The sequence below is a fragment of the Carcharodon carcharias genome, chromosome 2 (genome assembly GCF_017639515.1).
Source record: "Carcharodon carcharias isolate sCarCar2 chromosome 2, sCarCar2.pri, whole genome shotgun sequence".
Classification (NCBI taxonomy): domain Eukaryota; kingdom Metazoa; phylum Chordata; class Chondrichthyes; order Lamniformes; family Lamnidae; genus Carcharodon; species Carcharodon carcharias.
Window position 1 is genome coordinate 136,664,966 of NC_054468.1, and position 25,719 is coordinate 136,690,684.

At 45.1% G+C, this 25,719-nt stretch overlaps 2 protein-coding genes across 2 annotated transcripts in view; both read left to right on the top strand.

Annotated features, from left to right (window-relative positions):
• The first annotated feature begins 535 nt into the window (after nucleotides 1–535).
• Nucleotides 536–14,305, top strand: LOC121271511 (protein PET117 homolog, mitochondrial). The gene is made up of 2 exons (XM_041177495.1): nucleotides 536–669; nucleotides 14,008–14,305. The coding sequence occupies exons 1-2, from the start codon at nucleotides 574–576 to the stop codon at nucleotides 14,170–14,172; spliced, it is 261 nt and encodes an 86-aa protein (XP_041033429.1). The 5' UTR covers nucleotides 536–573; the 3' UTR covers nucleotides 14,173–14,305.
• A 36-nt stretch (nucleotides 14,306–14,341) lies between these two features.
• The window catches only part of kat14 (lysine acetyltransferase 14), a 69,349-nt gene continuing 57,971 nt past the window's right edge, over nucleotides 14,342–25,719 (top strand). Inside the window, exon 1 of the mRNA XM_041177487.1 lies at nucleotides 14,342–14,634. Coding sequence (XP_041033421.1) covers nucleotides 14,367–14,634 — 268 coding nt within the window. The 5' untranslated portion in view covers nucleotides 14,342–14,366. The remainder of the gene's footprint in view (nucleotides 14,635–25,719) is intronic.

A 25,719-nucleotide genomic window follows, 5' to 3' on the forward strand; every position in this document is an offset into this window, starting at 1 on the left:
ATTTTGTCACTTAGTATTCCTACTCTCTGCATTGTTAACTAATCCTCAATTCCATGTGTCCAAACTTCTGTAACAATCTCTTTTATGACACCTTATCGAATGCCTTCTTAAAGTACAAATATACCCTCCCCCCTTACCTACGCAGCCAGTTACACCCTCAAAAGACTCAAAGATTTGTCAAATACGATTTCCTTTTCTTAAAACCATGTTAACTTTGCCCACATTGTGATTTTCCAAGTGCCCCGTTACCACGTCCTTAAGACCTGACTACGTTTTAAAAAAATCAACTCTCATCTGATTCTTATGCCAATTAAGTTAAATCCAGCCCTTTTCTCAGGATTACAAGAGAGGAATCAAAGGAAAAGCTCGGACTTTGCCCAGTTGCGATCTGGTGCCGTTGCTCCTATCTGGGATCAGGTTCTTGGCGCCCAGGGTTTCCATGGTGATGATGCTTCCAGTGGGCGGATCCACATTCTCTGCGCTCGACCGTTTACGCCTGGAATCTCGCTCTCGACGTTCGGCTGCCCGGGTCTCGGTCTCTATGGTTACAGGCCGGGTTCCCCAGGCCGCAGGATGTCGACGGCGTCCAAGGTGGTTCTCGGCATTTCCGTTGTACTGACAGTGGGGACCGTGGCCGGGGTCCATCTAAGGCAGCAGCTGGACAAGGAGGTGCGTTGTTTCGGTCTGTGCTCCTGTCGCTCAGACCGGCGGGGACGGGAGGAGTCTAGATCTATATGACATGCAGCCTCAGGACTGCAACATCAGGCTTGCTCCCAGTAACAGCCCCCACCCCGGATGGTATTCTTTAGGTGGTGAAAGGAGATATGCGGTTAATACTGGTGCGGTTTTAATTTGACTACGCGGGGTCTGAGGCGCTGTTGGAGCACGTGACGTGGGGGAGGGGACTCTAATTTGGGCGCGTGCGGCCCAGTTTCCCCCCCCCCGGAGATCCAAGTTTCCTCCGCGAGCCCCCCCCCCTTCTTCCCCTCCCTTCCGCGAGCCACCCCTCCCCATCCCCTCTGCGATCGCCCCCTCCCCTCCCCTCCCGCGATCGCCCCCTCCCCCTCCGCGATCTCGCCCTCCCTCGTCCTCCCCTCCCCCTCGCCCTCCCCACCTCTTGCCCTCGCCCTCCCCACCTCTTGCCCTCGCCCTCCCCACCTCTTGCCCTCGCCCTCCCCACCTCTTGCCCTCGCCCTCCCCACCCTCGCGAGCGCCACCTCCACCTCTGTGAGCGCCCCCTCACTCCGTACAAACGCCCCCCCACTCCGCGCGAACGCCTCCTCCCCCCCACTCTGCACGAGTGCTGACTCCCCCTCTGTGAGCACTGACTCCCCACCTGCAATCGCCCCCATCTCTCCTCCACTAGCGCTGCAAGAATTCTCCATTCTTGGCTACATCCTTGTAAATCTCTGTACCCTCTTTAGTGTGATCACATCCTTCAGCAGTCTAGCTGTGGTCCAGCTAATGTTTTATGCCTGTTTAGCATAACCTCCCTGCTCTTATAATCTGTGCCTTGGCTAATAAATGAATGCATGCTGAATGCCTTCTTAACCACCTTATGTGCCTGTACTGTTACTTTCTGGGATCTGTTGTCATGGTGTCTTTTCCTCTGCCTTTCCTACCATTTATTGTGTATTCCCTTACTTTGTTTGCTCTTTCCAAATGTATTTTCTCACTCTTTGGATTGAATTACATTTGCCACTTTTCTGCACACCTGACCATTCCGTTGATATCTTCCTGCAGTGTACAGCTTTGTTCCTTGTTATCAACTGCACAATCAAATTTTGTATCATCTGCAAATTTCTTAATCATGCCCCATACATTTAATTCAATTCAAGTCACAATTCAAGGGTTATTACCTTTTGCTTCCAGCAATTCGCCAATTTTAGATCCAGCTTGCTAATTGCCCTTGGATTTCATGGGCTTCTCCTTTTCTGATAAGTGTGCCTTTTGAGATGTCGTCAAAAGCCTTGCTAAAATCAAAGTTGACTATATCAAAAGTGCTACCTCCATTGGCCCTCCTTGTTATCTCCTCAGAAAATTCAGTTGTGTTAGTCAGACATAACTTTTCCTTAAAGGATCCATGCTGACTGACCTTGATTAACCCATGCTCTTCTAAATAAATTTATACTGTCCCATGTAATTTTTTTCCAACAATTGACTGGCCTTTAGTTATTCATTTCTTCATTTTTAAACAATGGTACAACATTAGCAGCCCTCCAGCATCACTCTTGTAGCCAGAGAAAATGATGGTCAGGCAGAAATGGCGGGATATTGATCTGATGAATGTGGCGGTTGTTTGAGTGGAAGGTGATGAAGATAAATCTATGTGGTTCTGGGTGGCGGTAGGGTCAGTGAGGAGTGAGAGCACAAGTGGTGGGAGATGTCACTGACATGGTTGAGATCTCTGTCAACCAAGGTGGAGGGGAATCCTTGGTTGAGGAAAATGGAAGACATATTGGAAGTGCAGATAATGGAAGGTTGCATTGTTAGAACAGATGCAACAAAGACCAAGAAATTGGAAGAATTGAAGAGCCCTTACAGGAAATGAAGTGGAAGAAGTGTAGCTGTGGGAGTCAGTGGACTTGTGGTGATTATTGATTGATAACCTATCATCAGAAATGGAGATGGAGAAGTTGAGGAAGGGAGGGGAAGAATTGGAAACGAATCATGAGAAGATGAGGGAAGGGTGGAATTCGGAAGTAAAGTTCATGCAATTTCCCAGTTCAGGGTAAGAGCAGGAAATGGCACCAATGCATTCATCAAAGTACTGATAAAGCGATGAGGGAAGGGACCTGAGTAGGATTGGAACAAAGAATGTTCCACACATCCTACAAAAATGCAGGATATCCATAGCAACACCTTTTTATTTGGAAGAAGTGAATGGAGTTGAAGAATCAATTTAACGTAAGAACAAGTTCCGCCAGGTGGAGCAGGGTCATGGTGGATGGAAAGATAGTCGGTGCTGCTGAAGAGGGAGGTCAAGAATGTACATGTGGCAGTACACAACATTGAAGTGGATCTCAGGGTGCAGTGAGAGCAGTGGTTAGAAGAACGTTGAATATCTTGGAGATATATGTAATGGTGGGTGGACGTGAAACAAGGGTGGAATTTCATAGTTGGAATCATGGAATGAATTGACAATATTATAGGCAATATTGAGCTCAGTGAAGGACGATTCTTGTCATTTAGGCCCTTTCCAGCTAGCTAGGCCAGCATTTATTACCCATCCCTAATTGCCCCTGAATTGAGTGGCTTGCTCAGCCATTTCAGAGGGTATTTAAGAATCAACCACATTGCTGTGGATCTGGAGTCACATGTAGGTCAGACTAGGTAAGGACAGCAGATGTCCTTCCCTAGAGAACGGTAGTGAACCAGATGGGTTTTTATGACAATCAACAATGGTTTCACGGTCATCATCAGACTCTAAATTCCAGATTTTCATTGAATTCAGATTTCACCATCTGCCATGGTGGGATTCAAACCTGGGTCCCCAGAACATTATCCTGGGTCTCTGGATTACTAGTCCAGTGACAATACCACTATACCACCACCTCCCGCTGCATAATTTTCAGTACAAGAATCATTGTGGTACAAACTTTTTCAAAGCTGGACACATTTGGCATTGACAATTTGTCACCGCCACCATCATATATACATGTGAGGGGGCTTCATTAATAAAGTTGCAACTCTTGTTTGCAACTTCCAAGCTTTCAAAACCCATTATTATTGATTAGGTTTGCGCTGTTGAAGCCACGGAAATAACCTTCAAAGTCACTGCTTTGTCGCTTTGGTTGAGGTGGTCCCACAATTACCCTCATGCTCTTCAGCAGCTTTCCTGTGATCTACACCCTGGCATGACAGAGGAGATAATTGTGACAGGTGTGAGTACAATGTCAGGTTAATGACATGCCATCCTTTGTGTCCTTTGATCTTGAAGGAAAGTTCTTGGAGAAATGGGCTGAGTGGCCTCCTATCAAACTTCAAATGATTCTACTTTCTGATAGGTTGTCTATTCTTTTTTTACACCGATCTGATGGCAGGACTTTTCATTTCACTGTTATGAAAATGATGGAACTTCTAGTTATGAATTGTGTCTGCAGCAGAAAGCAGTACTGTTCCTAAATGTATATATATTTTTTTCTAATTTAATAAAACAGCTTTTAGCTTTTAAATTCTGAGGTGAATAGTCCAATCATGGTCTGAAATGAAATTTTCTGCCTTGAATTGTTCCTTCCCTTAACTGTCTGTTATTTCTCTCTAGTGGCAAACTAGGTTTCTTTGGAGCTTCTTACATGAACAACCACCGCCCCCCTCTTATTTATCAAAACTATTGGGTTTCTTTGGATTTAATTGTGAAGGCATGCCATGTAATTGCTCAGTCATAATGTGGATTTAGCTGTTTTATGACAAATTGAGCATACAAATTAAGAGCAAGAGTAGGCCATTCGGCACCTCGAATCTGCTCCACTATTCAATAAGATCATGGCTGATCTGATCGTAGCCTCAATGCCACTATCCTGCCTATCCCTGATACCCTTCGATTCCCTTGTTTGTCAAGAATCTATCTACCTCTGCCTCTACCACTCTCTGGGGAAGAAAGTTCCACAGGCTCGTGACCTTCTGAGAGGAAAAGTTTTTCCTCATCTCTGTTTTAAATGGGAGACTCCTTATTTTTAACCTGTGTCTCCTAGTTCTGGTCTATCCCACAAGGAGGAAACATCCTTTCAGCATCCACTCTGTCAAGCCCGCTCAGGATCTTATATGTTTCAATAAGATCACCTCTCATTCTTCTAAACTCCAATGGATATAGGCCCAACATGTGCATTCCTCATTGGATAACCCCCTCATTCCAGGAATCAGTTGAGTGACCCTTCTTTGAACTTCTAATGCAATTATGTCCTTTCTTAAAAATGGAGACCAAAACTGTGCAGAGTACTCCAGATGCGGCATCACTGATGCCCTGTGCTACTGTAGCAAAAACTCTCTCTACTTTTATATTCCATTCCCCTTGCAGTAAATGATAATGTTCCATTTGCCTTCCTAATCACTTGCTGTACCTGCATACTAACTTTTTGTGATTCATGTACCAGGACACCCAGATCCCTCTGTATCTCAGAGTTCTGCAATCTCTCTCCATTTAGATAACTTGCTGCTTTTCTATTCTTCCTCCCAAATTGACAACTTCACATTTTACCAAATTATACTCAATCTGCCACATGTTTGCCTAATCATTTAACCTATTGTTATCTCTTTATGTCATCAGCAAATTTAGCAACTATATATTTGGTCCTTCATCCAAATCATTGATATAGATTGTAAATAGTTGAGACCCTAGCACTGATGCCTGTGGCACTACACTTTTTACACCCTGTCAACCTAAAAATGATCTGTTTAGACCTACTCTTTGTTTCCTGGCAGCTAACCAATCCTTTCTCCATGCTAATATGATACCCACTACACCATGAGCTCTTATTTTGTGTAGTAACCTTTGATATGGTACCTTAACAAATGTCTACTGGAAATCTAAGTACATCACATGCATAGGTTTCTCTTTATCCAAGTTGTTAGTTAATTCCTCAAAGAACTCTAATAAATTAGTCAAACACGATTTCACTTTCACAAATCCATGTTGACCCTGCCTGATTGCATTGCAATTTTCTAAATGCACAGCATAACAAACTTACTAATAGGTTCCTGCATTTTCCTTATGAGAGATGTTAAACAAACTGGCCAGTAGTTTTTGGCTTTCTGTATCCCTACTTTCTCGATTAGAGGAGTTACATTTTTCCAATTTGATGGGATCTTTCCAGAATCTTGGAAATTAAAACTAATACATTTACTATCTCAGCAGCAACTTCCTTTAAGGCCCTAGGATAAAGTTCATCAGGAGCTGTGGACTTGTCAGCTTCTATTTCAAATAATTTTCTCAGTACTCTTTCCCTGATGATTGTCATTGTTTTAAGTTCCTCCATTTCTTTCACTACTTGATTTATAACTATCCCTGGGATGATGTTTGTATTGTCTACAGAGAAGGCAGATGCAAAATCTCTGTTCAATTCATCCGTCATTGCCTATCTTCCATCATTACCTCCCTCGACACTCACTTTAGAGGACCAACACTCACTTTACCCACTCTTTTCCTTTTTAAATACCTACAGAAACTCGTACTATTTATTTTATACTTTCAGCCAGCTTTCTCTCGTACTGTAATTTCTTCCTCCTTGGTATTCTTTTAGTCATTCTTTGTTGCTTTTTTTATTCTGTCCAATCTTTTGACCTGCCACTAATCTTTGAGGAATTGTATGCTTTTTCTTCCAATGATACAATCTTTAACTTCCTTAGATAGCAATGTCTGGTGCACCCTTCCCCGAGAGAAGGCATGTCCAACCTTTTCACATGGGGGCCGTATTTAATTTTTTTCCCACTCAAGGGGCTGATGAGCAAATTTCGACAGGATAAGGTTTGGCACAACATTAAACATGAATTTTTTAGAAATCGATGTCAAAGTAATTTTTTTAAAGGAATAATTAATTAAAATAACCATTAAAAAGTGTCAAGCAGCAGAGTTAACCGATAAAACCTTTTTTTTGCCTTTTCACTCAAGCAGACCTATAGAGAGACAGACTAGGCCCCAATTCCTGGTCACCAGGGAAGAGGGAGGGTACTGGGCTGTGCTAAAAAGTTGGGTTTAATTAACGCTGACCTTGCATTCGCCTCTGCTGGTGCGAACTATGTGCTGGCCTTGACGGAATTCATATGAAAATGGGGGTTGGAAGCGGCTTGCCTTTCAACCTGGGTTTTTCTCCTCTTCTGACCTGCTTTGTAGATAGGTTTTGGGAGGGAAGAGGAGGGCAGGTTGTCTGGCTCACTCCCTGTCTCACAATCACCCACTCACGCAGGCTCGCTCAGATTCATTCATGCTCTCACCCAGACTCAATCACTCACACACACACAAACTCATTCACTCCCCACTTGGGCCCAGGAGCTTTGGGCATCTTACTGAGGAGGTAGTCTGGACACTGTGAAGGGATGCACTTCCTCACTGCACCCTGTCTGGGACTTCAGCTGTCCAGAGTGGGCAGGGGCCTGGGTGTGCGCTGTTGCTGTAGCTCTACTCTTCCTCATGGCCTTCTGGTCCACTCTGCCATCTTGACCGCTGTGCTCCTTTATGGGGCTGCACCTACACAGGAGTGTGAGAGAGTGTGTGCAGCCAAAGGTGGTGACAGCCTCACTGAGGGAAAAAACCAAAAACAACTCATCCTTTCATTAATCCTCCAATCAGAGACTACTTCTCTCCTGGATTTGCTGCTGATAGGCTCACTTGTGTGTGGCCTGTGATTGGAGGAGCAGCTCTTTACAGAATCTTTTATTGAACTTAACCGTAGTTTGAACATTGGCTCTGGGGGCTGGAGAGAGAGGCTTCGGGGTCGTGTTGTGGCCCTCGGGCCATGAGTTGGACAAGCCTGCCCTAGTTCTCACTGGAATGTATCTTTGCTGAGTGTTATGAAATATCTCTTTAAATGTCTGCCTCTGCATCTCTCCTGACCTATCTCTTAACCTAATTTTACAGCTCACTAGCCAGCTCTGTCTTCATGCCTTCATATTTGCCCTTATTTAAGTTTAAAACACTTGTCTTAGACCCATTCTTCTCTCCCTAAAACTGAATGAGAAATTCAGTCATATTCTGATCACTGCCACCGAGGTGCCCCTTTACTATGAGGTCATTAATTAATTGAGATATGTGCTTTGACATTAGAATTGTTACCTTTGACATCAGAAAGATTGTAATGTTTCTATTGTGCTACCTCCCTTTCTTTGCCAGTCTTTGTCACAATCTACATTATCCAGTCCCTTTACAATCCTATCAATCGTATTACCTTCTCTTCCTCACATTGTTGGTACATTACCTCTTACCTCATATCCCATTCTACTGTCTGCCCCTGTTATCTTTGGCACCTTTCTCTCTTTGTTTTCTCTTCCCATCCCCCCACTTTTACTTCCCTCTCTTCTCCCCATCTCAGTCATTCTGGCTGTAATTACCATTCTGGTGTCACTGGTTTCACCAAAATGGCTATTTGTTCTGGACTTCAGGTTAATACTGTACCTGCTTATAATCCAGTGCAAGAGGGTGATACCAAATTCTGTTTTCTGCTTCCACTATCAGGCGAGTGAAGCTTTACATGCATATAATTAAATACAAAAACAGTTCCCTGATTGTTGATTTCTGACTGCCACTGAAAAGATGTAGCAGGGGAGCTGATTCTTTTCTAACATTAACAATTCAGGTGTGATCTAGTGAATTACCCACTTCATTATTTTAGTTTAGCAGTTTCACTGATCTTGTACACTGATTATTGCATTTCTGGAAAGTTTATAATAATAATTGCACTACAAAATATGATGCTGATGCTAGGTAAGCTTTCAGTTCAGTATCCTCTTTAATATTTTGAATGGATACTTAAGGAATATGTTATATTTGGATCAGGAATCCCAGATTTAAAAGGGGATGAGATGCTATTCTTTTAGATCAGCTTTTGATAAACCCCCAGACACAGGTTGACATGAAGCATGATTTGTGGCGTCCAAGCCTCTTAATCAGCAGCATATCAATTGGCTATACTGACGCAGCTAGTATTAGGGGAAGCATTGGCATAGTGGTATTGTCACTTGACTGGTATTCCTATCATGGCAGATGGTGAAATTTGAATTCAATAAAATTCAATAAAAAACTGGAATTAAAGATCTAATGATGACCATGAAACCATTGTTGATTGTTGTAAAAACCCACCTGGTTCACTAACGTTCTTTAGGGGAGGAAATCTGCTGTTGCCTCTGGCCTACATGTGACTCCAGACCCACAGCAATGTGGTTGACTCTTAAATGCCCTCTGAGCAAGGGCAATTAGGGAAGGGCAGTAAATGCTGGTTGACCATGTGACATCCAGATCCCAGGAACGAATAATTTAAAAAAAAAAGAGTTTGTGAGAAATTGCATTTGTGGACTTCCCAGTTTGAACCTTCAGTGTAATATAAGGGGTTAACATGGTGTCCCAATACATGCAAGATTGGATCCAGGCACCAGTTGACCTTGAACACAAGACGTTGCTAAGAGACTTCCTGTTATCTACTGAAGGGAGTCGGAGCCGAAACCGCATGGGAACAATGCCCAGTACTAAACAATGTGTTGGACGAGTGCCCAACGCGGACTCAGTGAACTCGGCAAGTAGCGCATATATAAGCCTGGAAAGTCCCCAGTTCGGGGAGTCTGCTCCGGGTTAAGCTAATCGCTGAGCGTGGGTCACAGGCGGCACCTCCACAGAACTGACGGCTCCCAGTTCCAGTAATTCGTGGAGTAAGTATATAGCCAATTATGCCAGACCCGTTGTGAGTATCGGACCTGGTTTCTATCCTATGTAGGCTAGGTAGGAAACAAGCAAAATAAAATAATATTATCCTAGCAAGCTAGTCTCCTGTTCTTTGTTTCCGCATCAAACTACCCGCCTGCGAACCTGATCCTCATAATTTCTTAGAACATTTTGGCGTAGTCGGCAGGATCAATCGCAATTGAGGAGGGATTTTGATGCGAAACAATGTTTGGGAAAAGGAATAAGAAACCAGAAGGGCAGGCCGAGGCGGTTGCGGTCCCAGGATGGCAAGGGCCGTGGCATAGTGTAGCGGCCTGTTTGCGGAAGGGTGGGGGGCGACCGGAAAACTGGGAGGCCGAAGGCGTAGGAACCACCCCAGGGTCGCTGCTGTCCACCCTTGAGAAAATCCCGGTCCCCTCAAGGAACCCCTTGCCAGGGATCCAGAGGCGGATGTGGGCTTGTGCGGCGGCTTGTAAGCAGCAGTCTGACAGGCGTCAGAAGTTGGAGGCTGAAATAGCAACCCTTAAGCATGAGCAGGGGCTCAGTAGCGGGGATGCCTCCGTGTTAAGACAAGAAATTATAAAACTAAAGGCAGAAATAGCAGCACTAACGGAATTAGCGGGGCGGTGCATATGGTAATCATGCAGGCCGGAATTATTGGGGTACACCTATTTTCCGATTCATGGTCAGTAGTTAACGGGATGACTCAGTGGATGCCCACATGGCAGGCCAATCAGTGGATGATCCAAAGTCGGGAAGTATGGGGTAGGCCGCTGTGGGAGGAAATTTGGGAGAAGGCCCAGCATTTAAGGATATTTATCACACACGTGGACGCCCACACGTCCCGAAATGACGCAGAAGCCCTCCATAACCGATATGTTGACGGCATAGTTCGAGCTATGGTAATACAGAGGGACACCTCGGTGGACCTAGCCAGATGGGCACACCAAAAGGCTGGGCATTGGGGGGTACAAGGGACTCTACAATGGGCCCGGGATCGGGGTATAGACCTGCTGGTAGACGATGTAAAAACCGCAGTGAATCAGTGTGAGCAATGCCAACACCAAAGACAGGGAGTGCCTCAGCATATGATGGGGCACATTCACCGAGGAGAAGGCCCCGGCCAAAGCTGGCAGATGGACTTCGTGGGCCCATTGCCCACGTCCCAGGGATGCAGGCACATTTGCACAGCAGTGGACACCATGTCTGGGGTCCTGGTGACCCATCCTTGTCGCCATAATAATCAGCAGGCAACCCTGCGATGTTTAGATATGGTAGAACAATTCTATGGGATGCCTATGCAGGTCCAGAGCGACAACGGTTCGCACTTTACGGGAGGGCGGATAAAGCAATGGTGCAACGATAATCATGTCGAATGGATATACCATGTGCCGTATCATCCGCAAGCAGCAGGACTGATTGAACGGATGAATGGGATCTTGAAGTCCTCTCTTCGGAAGGCGGGGGGGGCGAATGATTTGACAAATTGGAAAAAGAACCTCATCCGAGTTGTAAAACAAATTAACAATCGTCCATTGGGGAATGGAGTTACACCCTTAAATAGGATGATAAAGGTATGTGACACGCCCGAGGCGCGTCCCATTAAAATGTGGAAATTCGATGCGGAAGCGGAACTGCCAGTCCGGGCCACCCCGGCATCAGCGGGGCTTGATTTGCGGGCCTTGACTACCCGGACGTTGGTGCCCCAAGTGCCAACGGCAGTTAAAACCGGCTTGGGATTAGTTTGCCCTTCCGGGACTTATGGACACATTCTCCCACGATCTGGGTTATCACTGAAAGGGATCGATGTCATGGGTGGAGTTATTGACGCAGACTATCAGGGAGAGATTGGGGTTATCCTAGTCAACATCACCACCGAGCCCTACGTGGTTAATAAGGGGGATAAGATCGCCCAATTGGTAATTAAACCTTGTGACATGTCCACTGTGGAGGAGACGGGGGCCCCTACGAAAATAACCGAACGGGGAACGGGAGGTTTCGGATCCACTGATGTAAAGGGGGCTAAAGTTTGGGTACGCCAGCCAAATGGCCCTCCAAAACCGGCAGAAATAATCGCCCAAGGGAAGGATAGTTTGGTGACAATAATGTATCCAGGGGACTCAGCCTGGCATAATGTGCCGGCAAACCAATGCTACCTCCGAGAAACATGAGCCCACGTCTTCTCGTCACCATAGATCCGGATCATGGCATGGTGGTGGGCCCTGAATGTGCTATGGACTGTTGGAATCCTGGGTCGGAGTATGTCAAGACCCGGGTCGGAAGAAACGAAACACAATGCTGGTGCTCTGGGACAGATCGTCAGCTGGGAAGCCAGTGACCAAGAGCGAAGGCAGGACAATTTTACGTGCCCCTCCGGACAACGATGTGACATTATGACTATCACCAGCAATTGCACGTTGTATCGATGCAAGGGCAGCTTTGAGGATGCAAACACAACAGTGGCCCCGGGCTGCGCACTGACCATTCACACCCGGGTGAATATGTGTTCCGAAGGACAGTGTCATGAGGGTGGTATTGAATGGACTATTATTACCGCCAACGACGAAATGAGGATTACCAATGGGACGCCAATCACTGGCAGAGGCCCAATGGACTGGTTAATCAGGGGAGAGTCTGGCATCCCAAAACATCAACCACCTTCCGACTGCCAGTCATACCCGAATGTAACCCTAAACGGCGACGACGGGCATGGTACGATACCTTGTTAGGAGGGGCAGGGACAGTAATGGGGATATCCAATGCTATAGACTCTGAAGTGACCCGTACTAAATTATCCAGTACGGGGCAAGCAACTGCACAAGGCCTGTACACTATTGGCCGATGGATGCCGTCGGCCATGATGACGCAGGAAGAGACTGCACGAATTTTGCTGCATTCCTTAAAATGGGAATTGGACGTGTGGGATTCGACTCAACGGCTGTTCCAAAATTTTACTGTACAGATGAACTGGACAATTTGCGGTATCCAAATGCTGCATGCACATTTGCAAAAAGAACGATTTTTACGAATAGTCACTTCGCCTAATGTTCAGGCCTGGCGAGGGGTGTGGAACGTATCTGAGAAATTATGGATGAACACCTATCCGGACAAAACATGGTGTAATGCAACGCTGTGTAAAGGACATTTTGTAACCTTGAATGTAACTGATTTTGTGACGGTGTGCCGATATTACGTATTGCCGGTCATTACATCTGATGGATATTACTTTCTCAAAACAAAAGGGAATTGGTTCAGTCCGGACACCAATCTTACCTATGACTTGTCCGCGTGTGAGCAGGCGGATCAAGGAAAGGCCTGTCTGTTGATGGATCGATATCGAGACCCGTGCCTTACAGAAGACACGGCTTTGTGTGAATGGATGATTGAGGCACCCCGAGATATGATGTGGCAGATTGGTCCCCATACGCTCTGTGTGGCCACTAGTCATGCCCATGCCTTACTCCCGACGACCCCTTTTTCAGGTTGCCTTACTGGCATCTATCGATGGCGGTGGCAGAACCATACTTACCTATTGACCAATTACAGCGGAACGCAACACCTCACCACTATGCAGTGGCAGGTATGGCTGCACCCTTGGAGTATCTCGCTAGAGCGTTTTAAACAGGCCCTCGATCGCTCGGAAGAGCTAAAGCAGATATTGCGACAACATCAAATCAATGTTACCCGGGTGACTGTGTCCACCTTTATACATGGCCAAAAGGTAGTACACGCTGCTCATGTAGTAGAGGTGGAATCCGCCCATCACTGGTGGGATCTGTTCAATGGGCTGTCAACTACGGCACGACGTTCCCTATTTCCTCCGTTGTTCATTTTAATCGGAGTTTTAGTGATTCTGACCTGTTGTAATATACTGACCTGTACGTATGTTTGCCGTGTGCGGCAGCAACTGGAACAAAACATGTACATGTTATAACAATGTATTGCTTATTATTATGTATTTGTATAATCGTTACATGTATTGGGCCAATCAGTGGAATGTAATATAAGGGGTTAACATGGTGTCCCAATACATGCAAGATTGGATCCAGGCACCAGTTGACCTTGAACACAAGACGTTGCTAAGAGACTTCCTGTTATCTACTGAAGGGAGTCGGAGCCGAAACCGCATGGGAACAATGCCCAGTACTAAACAATGTGTTGGACGAGTGCCCAACGCGGACTCAGTGAACTCGGCAAGTAGCGCATATATAAGCCTGGAAAGTCCCCAGTTCGGGGAGTCTGCTCCGGGTTAAGCTAATCGCTGAGCGTGGGTCACAGGCGGCACCTCCACAGAACTGACGGCTCCCAGTTCCAGTAATTCGTGGAGTAAGTATATAGCCAATTATGCCAGACCCGTTGTGAGTATCGGACCTGGTTTCTATCCTATGTAGGCTAGGTAGGAAACAAGCAAAATAAAATAATATTATCCTAGCAAGCTAGTCTCCTGTTCTTTGTTTCCGCATCAAACTACCCGCCTGCGAACCTGATCCTCATAATTTCTTAGAACATTCAGTCACTTGAATGATTGGGATGTGCTTCTCTAAAACTGCTTTGTAATATTCAGCAAATTGACATAACTTTTTTGTATTGATCACCAGACAAGTGTTTGAATGAAGTTACATCTATCTTTCTCTCTATAGAGGTTGCGAGAAGGAGTTTTCAGAGATCTTGAACGACAAGAGCGCAAAAGAGAGAATCTTCGAATTCTGGAGGAGCAGATTAGTCTGACAAAGAAACTGGAAGCAGATCGACTACAGAGAAGCACCTTGGCCCCAGGGAGCTCTCAACAATCTGCAAAACAGTAGCCTCATTTTTTTGAACATGCAATGATGGCTTTGGATGTTTAACAGATGATGGATTTTTTCACCCTCCGTAATTGTGGAAAAAGGCTTGATAGAATTATTTAACTTAAGATGAATAAAGCTGCTGTTTGGATAATTGCTATGCCATTCTAGCTGCTGACCCTTTGTAGTGTAAACATTGCCAGAGGTTTGGGAGTATGGAAGAAAACGAGGAGACAAAAAGCTTAACTGCTCGCCAAATGGAGGATGAATGTGCAAGAATGACTGCTTCTGAAGGGTTGGAAGAAGGAGAGGTTGAAGGGGAAACTCTACTGATAGTTGAGTCAGAAGACCAGGCCTCAGTGGACTTGTCCCACGATCAGAGTGGGGATTCCTTGAACAGTGAGCTGGGTGATGAAGGGGAAGGGTCCTGGATGGAAGATATGTCTTTTTACTGTGACAAGTGTCAGAAGTGGATACCTGCAAGTACGTATGTTATTCCTGAAATATCCTTAAGAGTAATATTTCTTGTTATTCTGATATAAAGGGAGCAGTACCTCACCTGAGGGTCCCCAATCTTTCTCAAAGTAACAGTGGAAAATTGGTTGATTCTTTGTGGAAATTACTGGTAAAGTTCTTTTATTTTATGATACGTTCATGGGATGTGGACATCGCTGGCTAGGCCAGCATTTATTGCCCCCTCCTAATTGCCCTTGAGAAGGTAGTGGTGAGCTGCCTTCTTGAACCATTGCAGTCCATGTGGTGCAGGTACACCCACTGTGTTAGGGAGGGAGTTCCAGGATTTTAACCCAGTGACAGTGAAAGAACGGATATATTTACAAGGCAGGATGGCGAGTGACTTGGAGGGGAACTTCCAAGTGGTGGTGTTCCCATGTGTCTGCTGCCATTGTCCTTCTTGATGGTAGTAGTTGTGGGTTTGGAAGATGCTGTTCAAGGAGCCTTGGTGAGTTTCTGCAGTGCATCTTGTAGATGGTACACACTGCTGGCACTGTGCATCGGTGTTGCATGTTTAAATGTTTGTGAATGGGGTGCCAATCAAATGGGCTGCTTTGTCCTGATGGTGTCAATCTTCTTGAATATTCAGTTGAAAATGGAAGGCATTCGATATTCTTTAGCACTTTTGTGCACTCAGAAAATATAACTATTAAGATTGTGAAAATTGAGTCATATGATCCATAAATCATACCAAAATGCAGAAGGTAAGATAAAGGGAAGTGCCATTTGTAGATGGTATGCTTTATCCTGAAATAGCTACTTTGTGCTGATTGTCAGTGGTGTGACTCACACACCATTAGTTGCTTCCGTAACTGACTGTACCAGAGTAGCTTGGGATTTTGCATAGGTCTAAAATGGTAGATTAGAAGGTTTGAAAATTTGTCACAGAATTCCAGATCTTCCAAATATGTGAGAGGCATTGTGGTCTATTTGTTCCCTTAGAAAGAGAGGTGGGATAGAAATTGGCATGTTTTGCAACAATTCTTAAGGCTTAAAATGGGTGCAAAGCATTCCAATTTCAGTGAGATCGCCTGCATCCAATCTGCATAGGAGTTAACCCACTCTTGAATTTGTGGGGTCCATTTCTTCGGCATGCTGGCTGGAAGCCTAAAATAAGAGTTAGGCTCTTTGAATCAATTAATCAGGAGCCTACTGCCTCTTGAAGAACTCTTGTGTGAAATTAGTTACCATTGACCAGGCTTTCCCCATGTAGGATTCTTCGATGGCCACTGTGACCTCCTAGGTATGTTTAAATTTATTTTTTTAAAAACAAAACCTTTCTCAGGAGCTGGAGTGTCTGCCTGACTTGACTTGGCAATCGCCCTGCCCCCTTCTTGAACCCACATGAGGGCTGCTGTAGGCGAGGCAGGTGGCCTCGACCTGTGGAGGCACAATGGGTGCTGACAGCTTACCCTGAATGTGTAGATTTGGCCCAAGGACCAATCGACAGACCTCTTGGCTTGGGCATGTGCTGTAAGTGTGGGGATGAAAATAGCCTTGGGCCAAAACCTACGTCAGAGTATTTCCCAGCACTTCCTGTCTCCTATTAATTTTATGTGCTCCCACTAGTTATCTAACCAGGCATATGAATAGGAGTGTGTATAAATGTGCAGCACATGGAGGCTAGCCTTATTTTATATTAAGGGGAAGGCTTGGAGAGTTTCTGCTCTTAAGCAAACATTTTCATGTAATTATTTGCGCAGTGTTCATTTTACGTGTTATACATAATGTTATGAACCTAGCATGAGGATGATTACAGACTCAGGCTGGAATTTTACCAGACCTGTAGAGTGGGGCGGAAGGCAGTGGTGGGGCATCCGAGAAATACGGACAGGATGCGCATGTAGGGAATTGCGACGTTGTGAAGTTGCTTCCCAATTTTACAAGTGGTGGGAAAGATTTATGAACATCGTGCTGAGATACAGCAGGCCATTATTTGAGCTTGTTTAGAAGGTAATTGACATTAATTTAAATGCAATTGACTGGAATTTTACAGTGCAGATTGTATTTTATGAGCAGTGCACAGGATTAAAGGGCCTTCAGAGCCCTGTCTGGTTAAAGGTGATGGCAATGAGGTGAGGCATCAGTGCTGTTTCCTTCAGTCATTCTGAAAGGCAACATGAGCAGGAAGGGGGAGCATGGGGAACTAAAACCATTGCCGACCAGCAGCAGAAATCCTCTAATGGTGCCATCACCAACTGGTGGAGGTTGTGTAAGGGACCAGCATCAGCAATTTCTGCAAGGGACAAAGGGGGACAGTGGCACTTTCTCCCAAAGGAGCAGCAAAGTGAAGGTCCCAGGGAAGGTGGATTAGAAAGATAATGCAAGAGAAGGGGAAGGGCTACCTGGCCTGGGACTGATCCACTCAGTTTTAGTGACCCCTTGTGAGTGGCATAGAGGAAGGGAAAATCAGGCACCTGAGGTACAATGCAGCAACAGCAAGAGGGTCAGCCTCTGGGTGGATGCTCTGGAATGAAGCGCATGGGGGAGGATCAACGGCCTGCTGTTCGTGGAATGGCCTATCTGCAGGATAGTTTGTACTGGACTCACCTCAACTATTTGCAGACTGATGCTTTCCAGAGAAGCCGTCGCTGGTTTATGCAGCATGCTGCAGGGCAGGCTGAGATTCATGGGGTTTGGTGGACACATGATGCTGATGTCCCTGAGGATCACTGTGGCCTTAACTGCAGTATATTCAGGTCTTTGCAGGGATCCACAAGGAACATGCGTGGGTTCTCCCAAGCTGGAGATGATTGGTTTAAGGAGGTGACCAATGCTTTATTCAGAGGTCTGGTGCACTACTGAACTGACCTGGACAGTCAGGTGGTGAGGTTCATTGGCTTCGGGGCCATCACTGGATTCTCCCAAGGCAAGATGTCATCCACTGCATGTATGTGGCCAGCAAGGCTCCCCCAGGCTGCAATGTCCAACTGGCCTGCGACCACTGAAAGTGAAACCTTTGGTTCCCGGAAGCAGCTATGGCACCTGCCTACTTTGATAGACCCCATGTGCCACAGAATTTGTGGCTCCCCATGTGCCTTCAGGGATGGATTCTCAGGGCAAGGGCTACCCATTGAAAACATGGCAACTCACACTTGTGAGGAATACTCGCACTGCAGCAGAGAGACACAGTACTTATCACTGGCCCATTTTAGTGACAATTGAGCTGGCCATTGAGCTGCTGAAGGTCAATTTAGTGGAGACCTTCGATATGTACCAATGAGGGTGCCTCATATCATGGTGATCTTTTGTACTCTGCACAACCTCTAGCACTGCAGAGGGGGAGGCCTTGCATAATAGGGAAATTGTGATAACTACTCCTCATTTAATGAGGAGCATGTGAAGGAGGCTGCTGAGTACTCGGCACAGGATGAGGAACCCCTGCACCAGAGGTGATGTGACTTGAAAGACGCACAAAGGAGGCTCTGGACAATCTGACAAAATCCTTGTACAAATGTAGCAAGACTTCTTTATTCTTGAACTCCAGACCCCTTGCAATACAGGCCAACATGCCATTTGCCTTCCTTATTGCTTGCTGTGTTGGCATGCTAACTTTTTGTGTACCTTATACGAAAACACCCACTTTTTTTTTGCAAAAATACACTTTATTCAAAATTATCTGAAAGAACATTACTAAACATTTCAAAACGGCCATCACAAAAAGTGCAATCATATTCAAGTTTTTCACATAGATCATGCCGCACCCTGAAGTGCTTCATTACAATCAAGGAACATTACAGACATTTTAAAATGATCATAACAGACAGTCACGCAGTGCAATGATACTTAAGTTGTCTACATAGATCACATTGCATTCTGAGGTGCTTCCATCCAATTGTGATACATGTAATATTCACTGCCTACATTCAATGTGAGTCATACAGCCTGAGGGGTCTATACAATTCCCAGTCCCTTGGTGCACTATGGCTGAAAGGTCTTGGACAGCGACCCTTCCCCATTGCCCCTTTGTGGCGGCTGCCCCAAGTTTTAATGCGTCCCTTAGCATGTGATCCTGGACCTTGGAATGTGCCAGTCTGCAACACTCGGTGGGACAACTCTTTGCACTGGAAGACCAATAAGTTTTGGGTAGACCAAAGAGCACCTTTAACTGAGTTGATGATCCTCCAGCTGCAGTTGATGTTTGTCACCTGCGAACAGTCTATAGAGCACAGAGTCCTGTGTCACAGAACTGCTTGGCATGAACTTCGACTGAAACCTCTGCATCTCTCTCCAGTACTTTGCAAAGGTACATTCCACAAGGAGGTGGACAACGGTCGCTTCCCCACCACAGCCACCTCGAGGGCAACATGTGGTTGGGGTGAGACTCCTGGCGTGTAGGAAGGATCTGACAGGGATGGCCTTTCTTACAACTAACCAAGCTATGTCTTGGTGCTTGTTGGAAAGTTCTGGTGATGAGACATTCTGCCAAGTGACTGACAGTCTCCCCGGGGAACCATCCAACAAGATCCACCAATTCCTTTTCCCGCAGGGCCTCTAGGACGTTATGTCCTGACCACTGCCTGATGGGCTTGTGGTCAAAGTTGGTTCTCTGCTTACATTTTTCCACGCGGGACAGGTGGCGTGGCATGGTACGACTTCTTGGAGTGTTCTGCGGTTGCGTGGTCAGACCCATCTTTTGTAACACTGGGGACAGATAGAACCACAGCACGTAGTGACACTTGGGGCTGAATTTTGCTGTCAGGACCCACTTGCCGACATGTAAAATGACGTGGGATGACGTCTGGGGGAACCCCCGATGTCATCCCGCCCCATTTAAATTTTCAGGAAGGCGGGTCACAGCCAAATCAGCTGTGCGCCCGCCGACCTGTCAGTGACCAATTGAGGCCATTGACAGGATCATTAAAACAATTAAAGGACCTGCCCTTCCAACCTTAAAGTTGGCGGGCAGGCCAGTAGCCCCAGCGGGCAATAGAAAAAACATGAAACCTCATCCACCGGCCGGATGAGGTTTCATGCAGGGTTTTAAACATTTTAATAAAGTTAATATGTATATTATGAACATGTCCCAACTCATGTGACATTTTAAGGATTTTTTTTTTCTATTTTTAACATTTTTCAGAGTGTAAGCGATCTCCCTGAGGCAGCGCTTAGCCTCAGGGTGATGTGTGCTTTTTAGTGCACATGCGCGAAAGAACACACTCTCGCTTTTGGGGAATCCCTCCCCACCCACACAGGAAGTGCATAGCGCTTCCTGCCAGACATCATGCTGGGCGGGCTTTAATTGGCCTGCCCACGTAAAATGACGGAGGGGATTGGCTCCCTGCCCACCAGAGATTGGGTTGGGCCTGCCCGGCAGGCAGAAAATTCTGCCCTTGGTTTTTGCGTGCCAATGGTCCATGCACAACTTGGTGCAGCTACACACAAAGGTGGCCATCACGATGTGGGTGATGTTGGGCACGTTTTTTCCCCCTTTATCTAGAGGTTTGTACATCGTGTCCTTACTAACACGGTCCATTTTCGACCTCCAGATAAAGCGGGAGATGGCTTGGGTGATTGCCATCGCGCAGGAGTGAGGAATGAACCAGACCTGCATCACCGAGAGTGCCTCACACTTGATAAACAGGTTCTTACCTATAATGTAGAAGGACAGTTGCTCCCACATGCCCGTTTTTCTTTTCACCATAGTCACTCGCTCCTTCCAGTTTCTCCGAACCATATCCCCAGCACATTCAGGCAGTCTGACCTAACGGTGAAGGGGACAAAGGACCAAGTCTCTGAACATCAACACTTACAAGTTCTTGGTCTTTTAAAAATATTTTTACAACCACCATGAATAACCTCTCACTTCCCCATATAATACTGCACCTTCCACCTTGTTGTCTACTCCTGTCTGTTTCTTTGCAAGCTCTCCTTGTCTTCCTTACAACTTGCATTCCCACCAAGCTTTGTAATGTCAACAAACTTAGAAATACTACTCTATGGCTCTTTGTCTAAGTCATTGACATAGATTGTATATAACTGAGACCTCAGCACTGATCCTTGCGGCACTCCACTCATCACAGCCTGCCAACTTAAAAATTTTATCCCCACTCTCTGCTTCCTGTCTGTTAACCAACCCTCTATCCATGTTAATATATGACCCCCAACTCCATGAACCATCATATTGTCTATTAACCTTTTGTGTGGCACCTTATTGAATGCCTTTTGGAAATCCAAGTGTACTGCCTCTACTGGTTCCCATTTATTTACCCTGCTAGTTACATCCTAAAAAAAATTATAATAAATTTATCAAACAGAAATTATCTTTTGTAAAACCATGTTGACTTGTTCTAATAATACTATGCTTTATTAAGTTCATTGTTAAAACTTTCTTAAGAATAGATTCTGGCCCTTTCCTGACGACTGATGTTAGGCTAACTGGCCTGTAGTTCTCTATTTTCTCTCTTCTTACTTTCTAGAATAGCAGCGTTACATTTGCTAACTTCCAATTTGCCAGAATCTAGGGAATTTTGGAAAATTATAGTGCATCCACTATCTCTTCAGTTATCTCTTTTAGAACCTTAGGATGTAGGCCATCACGTCCTGGGGATTTGCCAGATTTTAGCCCCTTGAGTTTCTCTAGTACTTTTGTCTCTGTAAATATTGTTTTAATTTCCTAACTCTCGATTACCCCCTATTTCTGGTAAGTAATTATATTTTCTAGTCTGAAGACAGACTAAATATTTGTTCACTATTTCTGCCACTTCCACATTTCACCATGATAATTTCTTCTGTTTCTGCTTCTAAGAAACCAACATTATTTTAGCTACTTACTTCCTTTTAGATACTTGTAAAAGCTGTTTTTACATTCCTGGTTAGTTTACTCATTCTATTTTTTCTCTTTCGCTCAACTTTTTGGTGGCCCTTTGCTGGTTTCTGAAACACTCCCAATCTTAAGAATTACTATCATTCTTTGCAACATTATAAGCATCTTCTTTTAATCTAATACTATCCTTAACCTTCTTAGTTAGCCATGGATTGATCTTTCTTGCTGAGTTTTAGTTTTTTAATGGAATGTATTTTTTTTTATTGTGGAATGTATTTTTGTTGAACCTTTTGAATAGTTTCTTTAAATGTTTCCCACTGTTTATTTACTTTTAATCTATTTACCCACTCAACCTTAACCAGCTGTCCCTATTTAACTGGCTTTGTTTAAGTTTAAGGTTCTTGTTTGTGATTGGAGTATGTTGTTTTCAAACTTAAATGTGAAATTTAATTGTATTACGATCACTGTTTCCCAGCGGGTCTTTTACTGTGATATTACAGTTGCCTCATTGCACAATACTAGATCTAAAATAGGTAGTCGGTGCCACAAAATATAGCTTTGGGAAGCTGTCACAAAAATATTCTACAAAGTCATCTTCCAGACCACCATTGATAGTTTGATTGGTCTAGTCTATATGCCGATTTAAGCCCCCTACAACTATTATGCTGCCTTTATTACAAGCTCCAATAATTTCTTGTTTAATGCTCTGTGCAGTGGTGTAACTACTTTAAGAGGCCTTTAAACTACTCCCTCCAGTGTTTCCTTATCCTTGCAATTCCTAATCTCCACCCACATTAATTATACTTCCTGATTTTCTGAGCAAGATCCTTTCTTAATATTGTCTTAATACCACCCTTATCAGGGCTACCCCTCCTTTTCCATTTTGCCTTTCTTTGGGAAATGTTGTGTACCCTGGACTGTTTACTTCCCAGCCCTGGTCACCTTGCAACCATGTCTTTGTAATGGCAATTAGATCTAAGCCATTTATTTGTGTTTGTAGTTAATCTATCTTATTGTGGAAGCTCTATGCATTCAGATAAAGTGACCTTAATTTTATTCTTTTATTAATATTCCCTGCATGGACCTTTTTACACTGTTATAATTAAACTGTCTGCCCCATTCTTTGCCATTCTATGCCTGCTGGCAAGGCATATTAGTGAGGCTGACAAAGTCAGATGGCTGGCTGTTGCCGAGATGAAGCCATGCATCTGAAAGGTTTGCCACTGCCACACCTCCTAGCCTCTGCCTGGGTACTCGCTTTCTTGCTGTCTGTTGCACCATTCCATGTTGCTACATGCAAGCCCCAAATAGGGGAGTGGTATGGAGGATTCACCCTGGTAGAGTGAAGGAAGTAGTGACCTGCTTGCAGCACTGCATCCAGGATCAGGTGTGACCCCACTGCTGCTAACCTTCTCTGCCTAGGCTTGCTTTGTCAGCGGGAGAGTCTTGTCCCTTGGGAAGAGGAAGCTCCTTCTTTGCCATTATAGCCCAGAGGAGAACTTGCAGGGAGGCATCGCTGAACTGTGGGGCCACCTGAGGTCTCCCTCTGCCATGGCAGTAGCAGCCTCCCAGTCTTCCCTTTGGGTCTTCAGTTCTACCACAGGGGTGCAGAGGTCTTCAGTTTGGGTTTAGGGGTCTTCAGTTCAGCCACACTAGCCTTCAGTGCCTTTGCTGAGGCTTTCCTTAGCACCAAGGCAGCATGCAGGACTGGCAGCCCTTTTGAAGAAGGCACCAGCACCTGCCTTTCAGTCAGGTGGTGCCACCCTTGTTGTCCACCCCTTCATGTCAGTTGGCAAATCCCAGATCATCAGTTGGCCAACCACATGTCACTCATGCGGCAGTGGCACCTGCATCTGATGCTGTCACCATGACCCATGCCTTCCAAATAAAATTCAGCCCTCAATGCGCACAGTCCTCCAAAATTTGCTAAGAGCAAGTGTTATGCTGGGGCCAATACCTTCCTCAATAGCCCCACTTTAATGGCCTGTATGGCAATGGGCTGAAAGTACTCAGTTGCTTAGTTTGTCATTGCCCCAAAAGGTGCTTGCTCTGCATTCAATCAAAACAATATATTCAGATGGTGCTGCTTTGTTTATATTTACCACTTACCACCAGGTTTAGAATTTGACCTTCACAGTTGCACTGGTAGGTTTAGTGGAGTTTTTTTCTTACAAATATAAAGAAGTAATTATCTTCTGGAAATCTAAAAAAATAGAAAGTGTTATAAACATAGCAGGTTTGTCAGAATATGAAGGGAGAAATTATGGAAGCAGAATCTCCAAGAGAACTGCAAACTCAGAGTTAATTGAGTCCCTTAACAGGACTAAATAAAATGAGGGGAGAGATGTACCTTTCAGTTTCGAGATCTGGCAAAGGATTTAAATCAAAAATATTTTCTCTCTTCAAATTCTGACTGACTGTGCGTTTCCGACATTTTCTGATTTCTGTTCCTTATATATTTCCATCGCTATCTAATGCAGCATGTTCTTATAAAATTTGTTTTCGTATCCTTTCGAGGTTTGAAAGAAGTAGCAGTCAGTACAGAGTCCATTGTGGATGAAGAACTATGCATTGTGCATTGCCAGGAAACTCAGTCCCAATTCTGCTGCTAGCTTCAGCTGCTGTAAAATCTTGTCCTTCTGTGGATCTGATTTCCAATGGGCTTTATTTCCCAGCTGGTAACAAATCGAATCCGGCTAATTACTACTGCTTCACTTTATTTCCAATGATCAGCAGAGCAATAGAAGGTGTCACCGACAGTGATATGAAGTGGCACCTGCACAGCAATAACCTGCTCATCGGTACTCAGTTTGGTTCTGCAAAGCTCTCTCTGCTCCAGACTCAATAAAGCCTTAGTCTAAACAAGGACATAAGAGCAGAATTCAAGAGCTGAGGTGAGAATGACTGTCATTGGTATTAATGCAGCATTTGACTGAAGTTATGCCCTAGTAAAATTGAAGTAATAGGAAATCAGGGAAATCTCTCCAATGACTGGAGCCAAACCCAGCACAAAGGAAGGTGGTAGTTGTTGGAGGCCAAACATCACAACTGTCAGGAGTTTGCCAGGGCAGAGACCAAGGCTTAACCATCTTCAGCAGCTTCACCTATGACCTAACCTACATCACAAGATCAGAAATGGGGATACACGCTGGTGATTATGCAGTGTTTAGTTCCATTCTTAACCCCTCAGATAATTAAGCAATCTGTATCTGCATCCAGTAAGACCTTGACTACATTCACGCTTGGGCTGAGAAGTGGCAAGCAACATGTGTGCCACACAAGATCCAGACAATCCAATCACCTCTCTTTGATATTTAATGGCATTACCATAATGAATCCCCATCATCAATGTCCTGGGGAGAGTGGGGCTGGGGTAGAGGGGGTTGGGGGGGGTGTTGTTTGGGGGTGTTGGCGGTATCACAATTGACCAGAAAATTAATTGGACGAGCCACACAAATACTGTGTCTATGAGAACAGGTCACAGCCTGGGAATTCTGCAGTGTGTAACTTATCTCCTGACTCACCAAAGCCTGTCCACCATCTAAAGGCACAAGTTAGGAGTGTGACGGAACACTTCCCACATGCTTGGATGAGTGCAGCTCCAACGGTACTCAAGGAGCCCATTCAGGACTAAGCAATCTGTTTGATTGGTACCCCATCCACCTCCACAAACATTCACTCCCTCCACCGCCAGCGCACTGGTTGCTGTGTGTACCATCTTCAAGATGCACTGCAGTAATACACCAAGGCCTTGACAGCATCTTCTCAACTCGCGACCTCTACCATTTAGAAGGATAAGGGCAGCAGGCACCCAGGAATTCTCCTACCTGCAAGTATCCCTCCAAGCTACACACCATGCTGTCTTGGAACTATATCACCGTTCCTTCACTGTCGCTGAGTCAAGTCACAATCCTGGAACTTGCATCCTAACAATACTGTGGGTGTACCTCCACCACAAGGTCTGCAGCAGTTCAAGAAGATGCTCACCACAATTTTCTCAAGAACAACTAGGTATAGGCAGTAAATGCTGGCATTTACTGAGGGACGTAAGGTGGACATAAAAGAGATGACGCCACTCAAAGAAGAGCAGGGATGTTCTCCCTGGTGTCCTGGCTAATATTTATCTCTCAACCAATAACATTAAAATAGATTATGTGGTAATTATCTCATTGCTGCTTGTGGGACCATGATGTGTGCAAATTGGTTGCTGTGTTTCCCTGCATGACAACATTTCAGAACTACGTTGGCTGTGAAGTGCTTTGGATTGTCCTGCGGCCATGAAAGGTGTA